The 14,700-nt window shown below is 41.6% G+C and overlaps 1 protein-coding gene across 1 annotated transcript in view; it reads right to left on the reverse strand.

The window, feature by feature from the left end:
- LOC144681490 (protein transport protein Sec61 subunit alpha-like 1) overlaps window positions 1-14,318 on the reverse strand; it is a 35,146-nt gene extending 20,828 nt beyond the window's left edge. Inside the window, exons 1-5 of the mRNA XM_078543115.1 lie at window positions 14,153-14,318; window positions 9,383-9,450; window positions 6,466-6,531; window positions 6,026-6,104; window positions 1,027-1,158 (exon numbers count right to left, since the gene is read on the reverse strand). Of these exons, the coding sequence (XP_078399241.1) occupies window positions 1,027-1,158; window positions 6,026-6,104; window positions 6,466-6,531; window positions 9,383-9,450; window positions 14,153-14,159 (352 nt within the window). The 5' untranslated portion in view covers window positions 14,160-14,318. The remainder of the gene's footprint in view (window positions 1-1,026; window positions 1,159-6,025; window positions 6,105-6,465; window positions 6,532-9,382; window positions 9,451-14,152) is intronic.
- Between the last annotated feature and the right edge of the window lie 382 nt (window positions 14,319-14,700).

Below are 14,700 nucleotides of genomic sequence, written 5' to 3' on the forward strand. Positions count from 1 at the left end.
TTTACCACATAGCTACACATTCCCAGCCCATTATTAGGATTTTGTTATGGTTTTGGCAAAGCGTCCAAAATTAACAGAAGTGCAACGGGTATGTCTGTGAAACGTTGATATCACTATGAAAAACATCTCATTATTCACTTAAGATTTTATGTTTCGCACATTGGTTAAGACAGTAGGATGAAATACTGGTGGCTACAGGTATGATACTGGGGAACAGAACAAACCAAATTGACAAAATAGAAGCATCACCAACTGAAGCAGGTTAAAGCATATCGTCAGAACCCTGATTGTTCATAAGGTGCCAGCTGTACGAGCCCACTGGCAAAACTAATGTAAATACGATTCAAATTGACCTACTCTTTCAACATGGGTCAGCAGACATCCAAGAGAAACTGGCATGGGAGTCTTCTCTCCAGAAAAGGGAAGCCCGAGAGATGACCTGATAGGGGTCCCTAAGTTCATGAAAAGGTTTGATGGGGTAGATGTAAAGAAGGCATTTCCATTTGTGGGAGAGGCCAGCATCACGGATAATAAACAGACAGTTGCTAACACATCCGACCGGGATGTCATGAGAAATTTCTCTATCCAGAGAATAGAACTGGCTCTTGGAGTAGTTGAGTTAAACAGTATAGATGCATTTTAAAAAAAAGCTCGATAAACACAAGGGAGAAAGGAATAGAGGGATATGCTGATAGGATTAGATGAAGAAAGGTAGGAGGTGCTTCGTGCGGAACATAGACCAGTTGGATCCAATGGTTGGTTCCTGTGCTGGAAAATTCTACTTAACTATGCAAACCCTGCAGAGCGTTCAGTAGGATTGCTGTCCTCTGGGTGGCCTCTACCATGTAGAAGAACAAGGGCAGTAGATGAAAGGGGTTAGATGAAGAGGGGTGCAAGGTAGCCCACATGGGACATAAATAACAGCATCAATCTATTAGACTGAATGCCCTGTTACTGCGCTGTAAATATTCTGTAGCATCACAAAAAGATGACAGTTACTATGCCAGACTGGTCCTTGATACTTACGTTTCTGTGCTCCATTGAAGAGAGCTCGATCTTTGGGAGTGTCGCCAACTTCAATAATCTTTGCACCTGCCAGAAGCTGCATGATGAGACCAGAAGTGACAATCGGCGAAATACCAAGTTCCATCAGTGTACCTAAATTTAAAATGTTCTTTTAATATCACTAACAATCTTTTCAAAGTATTACATTATTGCACTTAGTACTTCCCAAACTACAGCATCTATTGTAGCTTTAGCATTACTGATGGCAACTGTTTGGATTTGCCTCCAGTTCGAACAGCAACTACCTACAATAAATTAAAGGTTCAAAATTTCTATACTGTACAACTTGATCTGTGAAAAAGCACACCAAATGCAGTTAGAGAAGCTATCCTTCCAAAACTAGCTTGTATCTGGAAATAGCACTTTGAGGTTTGGAACAATGTCAGTTACACAGTTGGTCTTTGAGGAAGCAACCAGATATAGTAAATGATAAACGGCACACAAAAGTTTTTATTAAAGCGTATCAAATCTACAATTGATCACACTTTGAGATATCAATTAACTTGCCTGTTAAAATGCTGAAGGGACAATAAAAGAACAAACTAAACACTAGTGAGACTCCATGCATGAATAAAGACATAAGGGAACAATTGAGGGTTATGAAAGAGGCATACGTTATGTACATAGACAGCCGAAGAGTGCAGAGAATAAAACGACATTAGGACAGAAGTTAAAAAACAATTAGGAAGGCAAAGAGAAATTAGGAAATGAAATTACCAAGGATCATAAAATGCCCCAAAATATTTTTACAGGCATTACTACACATTCAATAACCTCTCTATTCAAGGGAGGGAGACAGAAAACAGGAAACTATAGACCAGTTAGCTTGATGTCTGTTGTGGGGAAGATGTTAGAGTCAATCATTAAAGAAGTTAAAGCTGGGCACTAAGGAAAACTCAAGGTAATCGGGAAGATGCTTTGTGAAAGGGAAATTATGTTTAACCAATTTATTAGAGTTCTTTGAAGAGCAACATTTGCTGTAGATAAAGGGGAGCCTGTAGACATACTATACTGGGGTTTCAGGAGGCATTTGTTAACGTGCTACATCAAAGGTCATTGCGAAAAATAAAAACTATGTAAAAGTGTAGGGGGTAACATATTAGCCTGGATAGAAGATTGACTGGCTGGCAGAAAACAGAGTATGCATAAATGGGTCTTTGTCTGATTGGCAGGATGTAACTAGTGGAGTCCCGCAGGGGTCTATGCTGGGGCCTCAACTTTTACAATTTACATCAATGACTCTAATGAGAGGAGCAAAGGCATGGTAGCTAAATTTGCGGACGACACAAAGATAGATAGGAAAATACGTTGTGAAGAAGGCATGAGGTGTTTGCAGGCAGATATAGATAGATTGAGTGAGTGGGCAAAAATCTGGCAGATGGAGTATAATGTAGGAAATGTGAAGTTGTGGCTTTAGCAGGAAGAATGTAAAATGCAGAGTATCACTTAATGAAGAACAACTGAGGGATCAAGGTGTTCCCGTGCATGAGTCAAAAAAAGTTAGTATGTAGGTACAGCATGTAATCAAAGTAGCTAATGGAATGCTATCCTTTATTACAAGAGGAATTGAACATAAAAAGGATGTTATGCTTCAGTTGCACAGGGCACTGGTGAGACCACATCTTGAACAGTGTGTGCAGTCCTGGTCTCCTGATTTAAGTAAGGATGTAAATGCATTGGAGGCGGTTCAGAGGATGTTCACTAGATTAATGCCTGGAATGAGCTGTTTGTCTTATGAGGATAGGTTGGACAGGATAGGCTTGTTTTCGCTGGAGTTTAGAAGACTGAGGGGTCACTTGATTGAAGTACATAAGACCCAGAATGGTCTTGACAAGGTGGACATGGAAAGGATGTTTCCTCTTGTGGGTGAGTCCAGAATTAGGGGGGCACTGTTTTAAAATTAAGGACATCCTTTTAGGATGGAGATGAGGAGAAATAATTTCTCAGAGGGTCGTGCGACTGGAACACTGCCTCAGAAGGCGGTGAAACGGGATCACTGAATATTTTTAAGGCATAGGTAAATTGATTCCCTTGCCTAACAAGAACCAAAGGTTATCAAGGGTGGATGGGAATGTAGAACTCGAAACACAAACAGTTCAGCCATGATCTTGCTGAATGGCAGAGCAGGCTCAAGGGGCTGAATGGCTTACTTCTGCTCCTATTTCCTATGTTCCTGTAATTTGTTGCAGTCCTCCTCTGCATCATTGACCTAAACTTAGTGTCATCTGAAAATTTAGACATTGCGTTTTTGATTCAAAGTCCAAATCATTAAAGTGTGAACAGCAGTGGTCCTGGCACTGATCCTCATGGAACACCATTTCCCAGCTTCTGCCACTGAATAACTACCCATGACTTCCACTCTGTTTTGTCTTGAAGCCTGCTCGTAATTCATTCTGAGTCCAGAATGCCCTGAGTCCACTTTCTCTCTTATTAGTTTATCATGGGACACCTTCACAAAAGCCTTTTGAAAACCCAGATAAATTACACATACTGCTTTGCCACTGTCAATGTTGTTGCTTCTTTAAAAAATTCAATATTGGTCAAGCAAGATTTTCCCTTTCGAAACCCATGCCACTATTCATTATTATATTTTTCATTTCTAGGTATTCCTCTTTTCTCTCCTTTAGTAAGGATCCCAATATTTTTCCTACCACTGATGTTAAACTGACTGGTCTATAATTCCCTGGACATGTTTTGTCCCCCTTCTTAAATCTAGGACACAAGAATTAGCAGGTGTATACCATGTGGCCCATCGAGCCTGCTTCGCCTTTCAATAGGATCATTTTTGATCTTGAGCTTCAACTCCATTTTCCTGCCTGCTCCCCATATCCCTTAATTTCCTGATACACCAAAAATTTGCGTACCCCAGCCTTAAATGTATTCCATGATGGAGCATCGTTGGAATTACATTAATTATCCATCAGTCCTCTGGTACTACAAGTTTTTCTAACAAATTATTGAATGTGTAGTTATGCCTCTGCTCTCTCTTCCCTGGATTCTTTTAAAATACGTAAATGCAATCCATCCGGATCAGGTGTTTAATACTATGAGTTTGTTTGGTTTGTTTAATACATATATTTTAAATTCACTTCTCATACATGACTGTTCATCTCATCATGCGCTCTCTGTGCTATCTCCCTGGCAAATACTAAAGCAAAATAATTTAATATTTCTGTCAGGTCTCTTATCATTTTACCTGTGGTATTATCTTGTTTTAATGGTCCTAACCCATCACAACTTTTTGTATTTTCTTTTTTGTATTGTGTGCCTGAAAAATATTTCACTATTTTGTTTTATGATCCTTAATAATTTCAATATTTCTCTTTGCCTTCCTAAATAATTTTTAACTTCTATCCTAATCTCTTCATATTGTCTACTCTTCTGCTATGTACATGCCTCTTCCTAACCCTCAGTTGTTCCCTTGTGTCTTTATTCATGCATGGAGTCTCACTAGTGTTTAGTTTGTTCTCTTATTGTCTCTTCAGCATTTTAACAGACAAATTAATTGGTATCTCAAAGTGCAATCAATTGTAGATCTGATGCAATTTGACAAACGCTTTTGTGTACATTTATTATATCCGGTTGCTTCCTCAAACGCATTAATAAGCTTGCAGAAATTGGCAAATAAAGTTCAACATAGATAAATGTGACACAGTACATTTGGTAGGAAGAATAGGGATGTCACTTATAACTTGGAAGTTGCAAGCTTAGGTGGGGGTAGAAGAACAAGGGGGTCTTGGGAGTATAAATATATCAATCAGCAAGACTATTAAAAAAGCAAACCAAGGATTAGGCTTTATTTCTAGAGGGATAGAATTGAAAAATAGGTAAGTTAGGCTAAACCTGTATCGAACCCTGGTTAGAGCACATTTAGGGTACCGTGTGCAGTTCTTGTCACTATATTGTAAATACTACATAGAGGCACTTGTGAAGATTTACGAGGATGATACCAGAAATGTGTCAGTATATATATCAGGAAAGAATTGACAGGCCGTTTGTCTTTTTTCTTGGGGGAAAAAGCTGAAGAGTGACCTACTAGAGAGGTCTTTTAAGATGATGAAAGGATTTGATAAGACTGGATAGAGAGAATATTTCCTCTTGTGGGGGAGAGCATTACTAGAGGTCATCAACATAAGATAGTCACCAGGAAATCAAACAGTGAATTCAGAAGAAACTTATTTACCCAAAAAGTGATGAGAATGTGAAACCTGCCTCCACAGGGAGTGTTTGAAGCAAATACTAAAAAAGCATTTAAGAGCAAGCATACAAGGCAGATGAGGAAAGATGGGAGGAGGCTTGAGTACAGCATAAACAATGGCATGGACTGGTTGGACTGAATGGCCTTTGCGCGATACATCCAATGTAATGTGTATGTTACCTCCATCAAGCATGCAGGTTTTAAGCTACATTGCTCAAGAGAAAATCCTCCTGTTCCAGTGTTATTCCATCAAATGTTTGGCAAGCTCTGGAATCTTGAGCAACCTCCAACTCAAGGACCACCTCAGGAATGATCCAATGAATTGCACCAGAAAGTGATTTAGATGGCATTCTGCATGCACAGCATGAGCATTTGATAAACCTGCCACTTATAGTAACTGCAAACTGGAAACCAGATATTTATGCAGAGGAAAGAGAAACCTAGAGAACTGATAGTTCTAGTGGAACAAACAATACTAGAGTTTGAACAGTCTAATTTCACTATGGAGACTGTGTGGCCATGCTGGCTAATTTCCTTCCTTTCTTTGCCAGCACAGGAAGGGGGATGAGAACATGTTGAGTTCCAATTTCACTATACGGCCCACAGCTGTGAGGTTTGGAGGCTCACAGACACACAGCAGCACGTCTACCAATAGACACAGTGAAGAGGTGCTTGGTCTTAAGTGTCTCTTGGGCCACATAAGTGCCACTCCTCTGCCTACACTGTGGGCATCAAGTTTAAGTTAAAATAAATTTCCATTACCTCTGTTTGAAGCCAGAATAACTCTCATCCAGTAGAAGGGATCTGCAGAGTCTGACGACATGATACCAAATAAAGGAATCTGAAGAGATTTAAAAACAAACCAGTTAATAAGCAAATGTAGTTTTCCTGAGACATGTCTATTATAAAATGCTAATTACACTCGAAGCAAAAATCGATGCAGGTAATCTGAAATAATAAAACACTGGAAACACTTGGCTACTCAGCATCTGTGGATAGGACAGATAAGTCAACTCATTTCTTCTCTCCACAGGTGCTCGCTTTGAGTTTTTTCTTAGTAATTATATTGTACCGCATTATTAGAATTGTACTGTAAATTAAGTAAACCCTCAGTTAAATTACTAGAATTTTGTTTCCAGCCCAAATGTTTGATCGCATCAAAAGTAAAACAAGTAATTTCAACAAGTTTGTAAACAACTGACCTGGCAACACACTAAGAAGATGAAGAGTGTAATTGCTGTCCATAGTACCTTTTCTCTAAACTGAATCTAGAAAAACAGAATTAGAACATTGAAACATTTGTTCAACCTAAATGCCAAAATTCTATGAACAGTAACAGGAGGAGCCCATTCAGCCCCTTAAGTCTGCTCCACTATTCAATTATATCATAGCTGATTTGTACTTCAACTCCATTCACCCTCCTTAACATCATATCCTTTTATACGCTTGGCTAGCAAAATTTTTACCGATTTTAGAAATAAAAATTACTATTTAAGTTAGCATCTACTGCATTTTTTGTAGAATGTTCTACACATTTACAACCCTTTGTGTGGAAGTGTTTCATAACTTCTCAGCAGCAAACAAAGACCTAACCTATCAAAATCCTAAAAGCTTTAATCAAGCAACCATTAAATCTTCTATAATCCAGGGTAGCCCAGCTTTTACATTGGTACGGTTACACATCACCCAAGGAATGAGGGCTGCAAATACCAGAATGTTGTAATGAGATATTTCAAATACCAAACGGCACATGCAAGGTAAACCCAAGTTACCATTTCAAGACAAGTCAGGCCAGCAAAAATTTAAGTCGCTAAAATGAAAGCAAATTTAAGGGAGGGATTAGGGTAAAGCCTTTAAAACTTGATAAACACCAGAATAAATCGACAAACTTAGCAGAGAAAGATGTTAGGGGAGTTCAAAATAAAACACAGAAAATCCAGGCCATTTGATCTACTGTTACACCCTACCTGATTTAGTATGGAATATGAAACCTTCAGTTACAAAAATGCTTTGCAAATTAGGTCAACCAGGTTTCTGCTCACATACATATTATATGAATATTTAGTTACACATATCCAACTTGTGATATAACATGACTTACATACCATCACTCCATCGCACAACCATTTTCCATTCTTACTTTGCAAGGTATGCAATAGATAAAATTTTGGTTAGCTATACCACATGTATGGTCATAAACCAGCAAACAGTTTGCCCTCAAATCGGTCACGAGAGTGGATTTATTGTATGGGTACAGCAGCATTGCGGTCTAATAATCTGGAGACAAGAGTACAAATCCCACCACAGTAGCTGGGATAATTTAACTTCAGTTAATTAGATAAACTGGGAATAAAACAACTAGTCTCAGTAATGGTGATCATGAAACTACTGGAGTGTTTTAAAAACCTACCTCGTTCACAAATGTCCTTCAGGGAAGGAAATCTGCCATCTTTACCAGTACCGGCCTGTAAATGGCTCCAGACCAACAGCAATGCGGTTGACTCTTGAATTGCCCTCAGAAATAGCCTAACAAGCCACTAAGTTGTATTCAAGGTAGCGGCTCATGAGGGATGGGCAACGACTGCTGGGCTTGCACAGATTAAAAAGCTGTTTTGAACGAAGCTTGGCATTTAGGAGGATTGGGGAGGGGCAAAAGGCAGCAGCCAAGAGCACATTTTGAAGGAGTCAAGTCTCCATACCCCTCTGCATTGTTGGTGATTAGGAGCCCTGCTCAGCATACTGGTAGCTGTTGCCCAACTGCAATACAATTGCATACAGACTCCATTCCCAGTACTCAGCTTTATTTCGAGTGAAGTCACACATTGTAACAATTCTTCAAACATGAAAGTGACCATGTTTAAGACTATAGCGTATGCAGCTATGACCAATTTCTTTTAAATGAGGTTTGAAATAGTAAGAGCAAACTGGATGCGACTTGTGACTTTAGCCGGATTCGCCATGCCTGTATGAATATGGTTTTAGCTTCCTCCACTTTGCACGTTACTTAAAGTTAAAAATAAAAGACATGTGCATTACTTGAGAGCCTCAAGTACAACTTATCAGTGCTAATATGCATGGGTTAAGTGCACTCCCAAAGCACACAGATAACAAGGTATCTAAAAATAATGCATAGACAACCACACCTGCTGTGTCTTAATCCCACATCTACATCTCCAGAGAGGAAATGGAGATTGCGCTCCCAGTGGCAAAGGCTAGGCTAAACAACCTTCCACGTGACTAATCAGAGCTGTAATTTATAGGACTATGTATTGACTGAACTAGGTACTTGAAATTTAATTGAGATAGAAATGGCATAGCCTTACAATTTTAGATGCTCTGAAGTACTGTCACACCAGCCACAGGTCCACGGTTTGATTCCCAAGCAGACTCAATTCTATCTGATTGCCCTCAGCATCCCTGGATTAGGGATCAGTATCCAGTAACTCCTGTAGGAAAGTGTGCATATGGATGCTGATAGAAGACAAGATTGGCCGTGATGCCCTCAAGAGAAACCAGTTCACTAGGATTATGCACTAATAACGTGGGGGTGAAGTACCAGAGGATAGCCAGCACCTATGGAACCATACCGCAGTACATACAATCCATTTCAGGAGAGGGGGAATTTCCAAAACTGATCGACTTTTAAAATTAAACCCCCAAAGGATGCATTTTTACCACCATCCTCAGTAGCATACTGGCTAACAGGAGCTGAGGGGAAGGAAGTTCATATTATAATCAGACAGAACAAAACAAAACACTGAGAATGTTCTGTTTCATCAGCAGCGCTGTCACCTTGGTCAAGGAGTTAAATCATATCCATAATTTCAGGTGATCCAAAAAGATCCTGTGGCATTACAGCAGCTGGAAGCTTTCTCAGTCCCCTGATCCACTCAGATTAACTGCCTTTCATTTGTTTTCTCTTTGTAGGACCTTAATTAGAGTCAGAGTTACTGACATTAACAGTGACAGCACTTTCAAAATAATTCACAGTCTGCAAAGAACTTTGGGATGAGGTGAGGTGATTTATACAAATCCACACACACAAATCATTTATCTTTCTCTAATATAGCTACTGTAAAAAGAAAAAATGCTGATTAAGAAAACGGTCAATGAGTTTACCTTTCTCTCTGGTTTCTGGATTTCTGGTAACACCGCACAGAATGGTTTGATAACTTCAAGGAATTTTACTGGAAAGCAAGGACAATTAATTATAAAAATTCAAAAAAATCAAACATGCAGCACCAAATACAGTAAAATATTTATCATCAGGCACGCACAGGCAATGGATGGTGCCAGTCAAATCAAAAATGCCGGTTAACAGAGTTCCATTTACTTGTAGCACAAACTAATTTGCAAGTACTCAGGGGGTAAAGAACAGTATTCTTTTTTATTTCTATTCTTCAACAGTACATTAAAACATAAAAGTATAAAATAATACAGTCTTAAAGAATGGATAAAAGCAAAAGACTGTGGATGCTGGAAATCGGAAAAAACAGAAAATGCTGGAAAAACTCAGCAGATCTAACAGCATCTGTGGAGAGAAAAACAGTTAACGTTCGAGTCCACTTGACGAAGAGTCGTACGGACTTGAAACATTAACTCTGTTTTTCTCTCCACAGATGCTGTTAGACCTGCTGAGTTTTTCTAGCATTTTCTGTTTGTTACAGTACGGGTTACTTCATAATTGCTTCCAGTTGGTAAAGTGACTATTCATATTAGCAGAACATCAGAAATCTGGTTAGTAGAGAATTCTGGTTTGTAGAGCGCCAAATAACATGAAGTTTACTGTAATCCCGAGGTCTGGCTAGTTAGGCAACAGCAAGAAACCTTTCAGTGATACACCGCCAACCAATTTTTATTTGGAGTTCTTTTCTCCACCCAACTAACCTCTCCAGAAAAAAAAAACTGATTCCTTGCTGGGACACAATTTCCAAGGCACAAGATTTCCATCCTCAAGACATCTTGGTATCATCTGGCAGGACAAGATCACCAACTCAGAGTTCCTATTGCTAACCCCATTAGCATTGCTAAGCCAATGGCAACTGTGTTGACTCAGCCATATAATCGGACGGATGACAGCCATATGCCCAAAGACCTTCTGTATGATGAACTGACCACTGGGTCACAACCTCCTGGAAGTCCATACTTCTGCTTCAAGGATATCTGCAAGCCAGATATGAATATCGCGTACATTGATACTGACAACTGGAAGACAGTCGCTGACAACCATGAATCCCAGAGGCTGACTGTTTGGAATGGCATTGGAAGAAGCGAGCAGAAATGAAAAGCTCGGCTGGTCGAGAAAAAGGCCCAGGGAAAACTGAGGCCAGTGAATCATGCACCTTCTAAACCCACTGCCTTCCTCTGCAGCAAATGCAGCAGAGACTGCCATGCCAGAGTGGGGCTCCTGAGCCACACCAGGTGATGCTTAATACAGAGCTGACCATCACAGAGCAAACCATCATCTTATCAGACAGAAGGCTGTCACCATGCAAATTCAGCAAGCTAGATCCATATACTTCAGAAAAGGGATGTGCGTTGATGGAGCTTTATGAAATAGTGAAAGGACTAGATTGTGTTCATGCAGATCAATTATTTCAGCTAAATAGGTTAAGAATGATATTGGGGCCACACTTTTAGATTACATTAAAGCACAATTAGGTTGGGTGCTAGTTGATTCTGTAATCAAAGATTAGTGGATCTGTTGAACAGTCTGATTTGCCATCAAGTGACAAGTAGACTTGTTTTGGTAGAGGTTGAGATCATCCCATACAAGAGAGATATAAAATCAATGCAAATGCGAATGCCTGGATTAGGTTTGACAGCCTAGAGGTTAGAGAAGGATTCTGCAGTCTCGGTCCGTCGCGTCGGTGTCGCTCTCTACGAGAAACTCAGCTATCCCACTCCCCCGCCTTTCCCCTGCAGCTTTGCAAATTATTTTCTTCATAATTATCCAACTCTCTCTTGAAAGCCATGATTGAACGTGCCTCCACCACACTCTTGGACAGTGCATTCCAGGTCCTAACTAGTCACTGCTTGAAAGTTTTTCATGCTGTCTCTGGTTCTTTTGCCAATCACCTTAAATCGGTTTCCTCTGGTTCTCGAATGTTCCGCCAATGGGAACAGCTTCTCTCTATCTACTCTGTCCAGATCCAATTTGATTTTAAACACCTCTATCAAATCTCCTCTCAGTCCTCACTTTCTAAAAAGAACAGCCCCAGCCTTACTAATCTATCCACATAACTGATGTGTCTCATCCCCAGAACCACACTCAAATCTTTTCTGTGCCCCCTCTAACGCCTTCACTTTCTAAAGTGTAGTTCCCGGGACTGGACACAATACTCCAGCTGAGATCAGGCCAGTGTTTTATAAAGATAAGGTGGAGGTACGCTTGGAATTATTTACTTACTATTTAATTTAATTAACCATATGACTACCTAGCAAGTATCAATGTGCTTCATAAAGTAATAATGTGATGAGTTGTTTCAAGGAGTAACAGGTAAGTTCATGAAATTCATATTTCATGAACTTACCTGTTTGTTATTCCTTGAAACAGCTTAAAAGTGCATTCAAATTTTTCTTTGCAACAGTGGTGCTCTGTACAATGGTTCGTAACACTACATCTAAGGCAAACACTGACATCTTCATCAAGATATCACAGATGTACTGAAAATAAATGTCAATAGGTAGGTATCAGCCTTGGCTCAGTCATAACACCACAATGACTTTAATAACGCTGACAGACACCTCAGTGCCGCACTGTCAAAGGTGCCCTCCCAGACAGACATGCAAGATCCCAAAGCACTATTCTGAAGAACAGCAAAATTCTCGTTGGTGACCAATATTTTTCCCTCAAACAGTATCACAAACATACCTACCAATATTTCACTGCTGTTTGGGTGACTTTGTTGTGCACAAATTGGCTGCTACATTTCCTATAGTGACTAAACATTTTGGGATGTCCTGAGGCTGTGATAGGCATTACAGAAATGCTCTACCTACTTTTATTTGCTTGTTAAACTAGCAGACGCTTTCCACCTCAGTTCACTGTTGAACAAATTCAATACTGTACCAACCACCATAGCAGATTAAAGGCCACTACTATTAAAACTAGGAATTCAGATATCAAGATACAAAAACAAATCCACTAATTTGAGTTAAGTGACTGAGCTCAAATCTGAACATTTTGTTTAAAATATTTGCAGATATTTTGAAACCAAGAAACTTTGAATCAAGAGTGGACTATACAAAAAGTTATAAAGTTTGAGTTCATGCCCTTATGTACAATCTTTGTTTGAGAACATCATTTTTGTTTTCAGGTCATCACTCATGATTCAGTTTGTAGCACTCTTGCCTCTGAGTCAGAAGATTCTGGATTCAAGTCCGACTCCAGGATTTGAGCACAAAAATGCAGTGCAGTACTGAGGGAGTGCTGTACTATTGGAGGTGTGTCTTTCGAGTGAGGCATTAAACCAAGTCTGCCCTCGCACTATTTTGAAGTGGAACAGGAGAGTTACCCCCGGTGTCCTGGGCAATAGTTATCCCTCAAACAACATCATAAGGGTTTGGGAGGAAGGGAAGCCAATACAGGTGATTCTCTGGCTATGACTAGATAGATAAGTATGGAACCAGGCAAGTGCAGTCTCTGTCCAGCTGGATCGGAGGCCCCATCTGCCCATGGTCGAAGATCCTACAGCCATAATCAAAGAAGAACATGGGAGCTCTCCCCGGTATCAATATTTAGCACCAACCATCACAAAAACAGATTATCTGGTCGCTATCACATTTGTGGGATCCTGCTGTGCGTAGGTTATCTGCCACATTTCCTACATTACAAAAGCGACTGGCTGTAACACGCTTTGAGACGTTCAGCGTGCGTGCAAGGCGCTACGGAATTGGCAATCTTTCTTCAACGTATGCAGAAGGTTGACCTTACGCTGCAGGCTATCACAACAAGGACAAGTGCTGTAGAGCCCCCACAAACACGCTCATCCCACCGAAGCCCAAATTGTTGTGCAATTGCAATTTTATGGCACCGAGAGGTCCAATCGCAATGTTTGGTGCATTAAAAAAAAAAGTCCTGAATGACATAACTGGGAAGAACTGGGTGGGGGGAGAAATCAAAATGACTTGCTTCAAACCGGGACCTTTTTGTTTTGTTTTTGCCCCGAGATGTCATTCAGGATTTCAAAGGGGATGTGGGGTGGGGGTTAGTTTTGAGGAGTTGAATTGGGGAATGAACCTAACTGGGTTGAGAGATGGTGGGGGGGGGGGGGGGAGGAGAGGGGTGTTGGGTGCTGCTGTTGTAGGTCAGTCAGCAACATAAAGGGGCCAAGGTAGAAGCGTTTCAACCAATTCTATCACCACCACCAGGCACAGCAAGTAGTGTATACAACATTTTTGTACCGCTGGTTGGATCAAGTACCAACGTCATCCCTGCAACAAGAAGGCGCAATAATGTGCCCAGTTCTGGCTGGGCCATGTACAGACTGTCCGTGGACAGCAACGTAAAGGGCGACGTGGCATTTAAACTACCCCCAGCATCTCCGGCCCGGGTTCCCGGGAGAGGCGGCCAGGCTTTGGTGGGGGGGGGGGGGGGAACACGGACATTTTCTAGGCTGAAGGGCGGAGGCTCGAGCTTTTAAATTTAATAGTAACGGAATTTGTTTTCCCCTTTTAGGGGTTTCAGTTCCTCCTTCAAATCCACGACCCAATTAAGATAATGTCCCAATTCACATCAAACCAGGGCACCAACCCCACCAACAATTCCTTCACCTCAGTCGGGAAGAGGGCGCTGAAACCCGGCTTAAAAATCACTCGAGGCCCAGGCTTGGCTGAGGCCTCCCGGAGCTGATGGGTTATTTCCCCCTCCACTCCCCGGTTACTTACTGCCCATGTTGGCGGCTCTCTGTGTCCGGTTGTTGTTGCTGGGGGGGGGGGTGGAAGGCTCGGGTTGTGAAGACTCTAGGCCGCCCGGACTCTCACTCAATACCGCGCGGAGCTCGAAAGACACGTCAGCTCCCAAGCAACGACGGCAGGGACCGACCGCTAGCCAATCACAGCCCGCGCCCGGCTACCACCTGACCTTCCAGACGTCAGGGACCGGGTCCCAGCCAATCACGGGTCGCACGCTCGTACCACCTGGTCTTCGACGCCGTCCGGGGCCGAGTTCCAGCCAATCAGAGCCGGTGCCGGGGTACCACCTGACTTTCCTCAGAGGCCGGGGCCGAGTTCTAGCCAATCACAGCCGGCGCTCGGCTACCATTTGCCCTTCTATCTTCCCGCTCGACCTTCCCTACGCCCGGGGGCGGGGACGGACTCATGGAAAAGCCCGACCTCGGCGGAGGCAAATTGACGGAAATGTCCGAGCGGCCTCTGCAGGCCACGTGACCCCCCCTGCTCCAATCATTCGAGGCCCTGCCCACAATTGACGGAAA

The sequence above is a fragment of the Cetorhinus maximus genome, chromosome 6 (genome assembly GCF_964194155.1).
Source record: "Cetorhinus maximus chromosome 6, sCetMax3.hap1.1, whole genome shotgun sequence".
Taxonomy (NCBI): domain Eukaryota; kingdom Metazoa; phylum Chordata; class Chondrichthyes; order Lamniformes; family Cetorhinidae; genus Cetorhinus; species Cetorhinus maximus.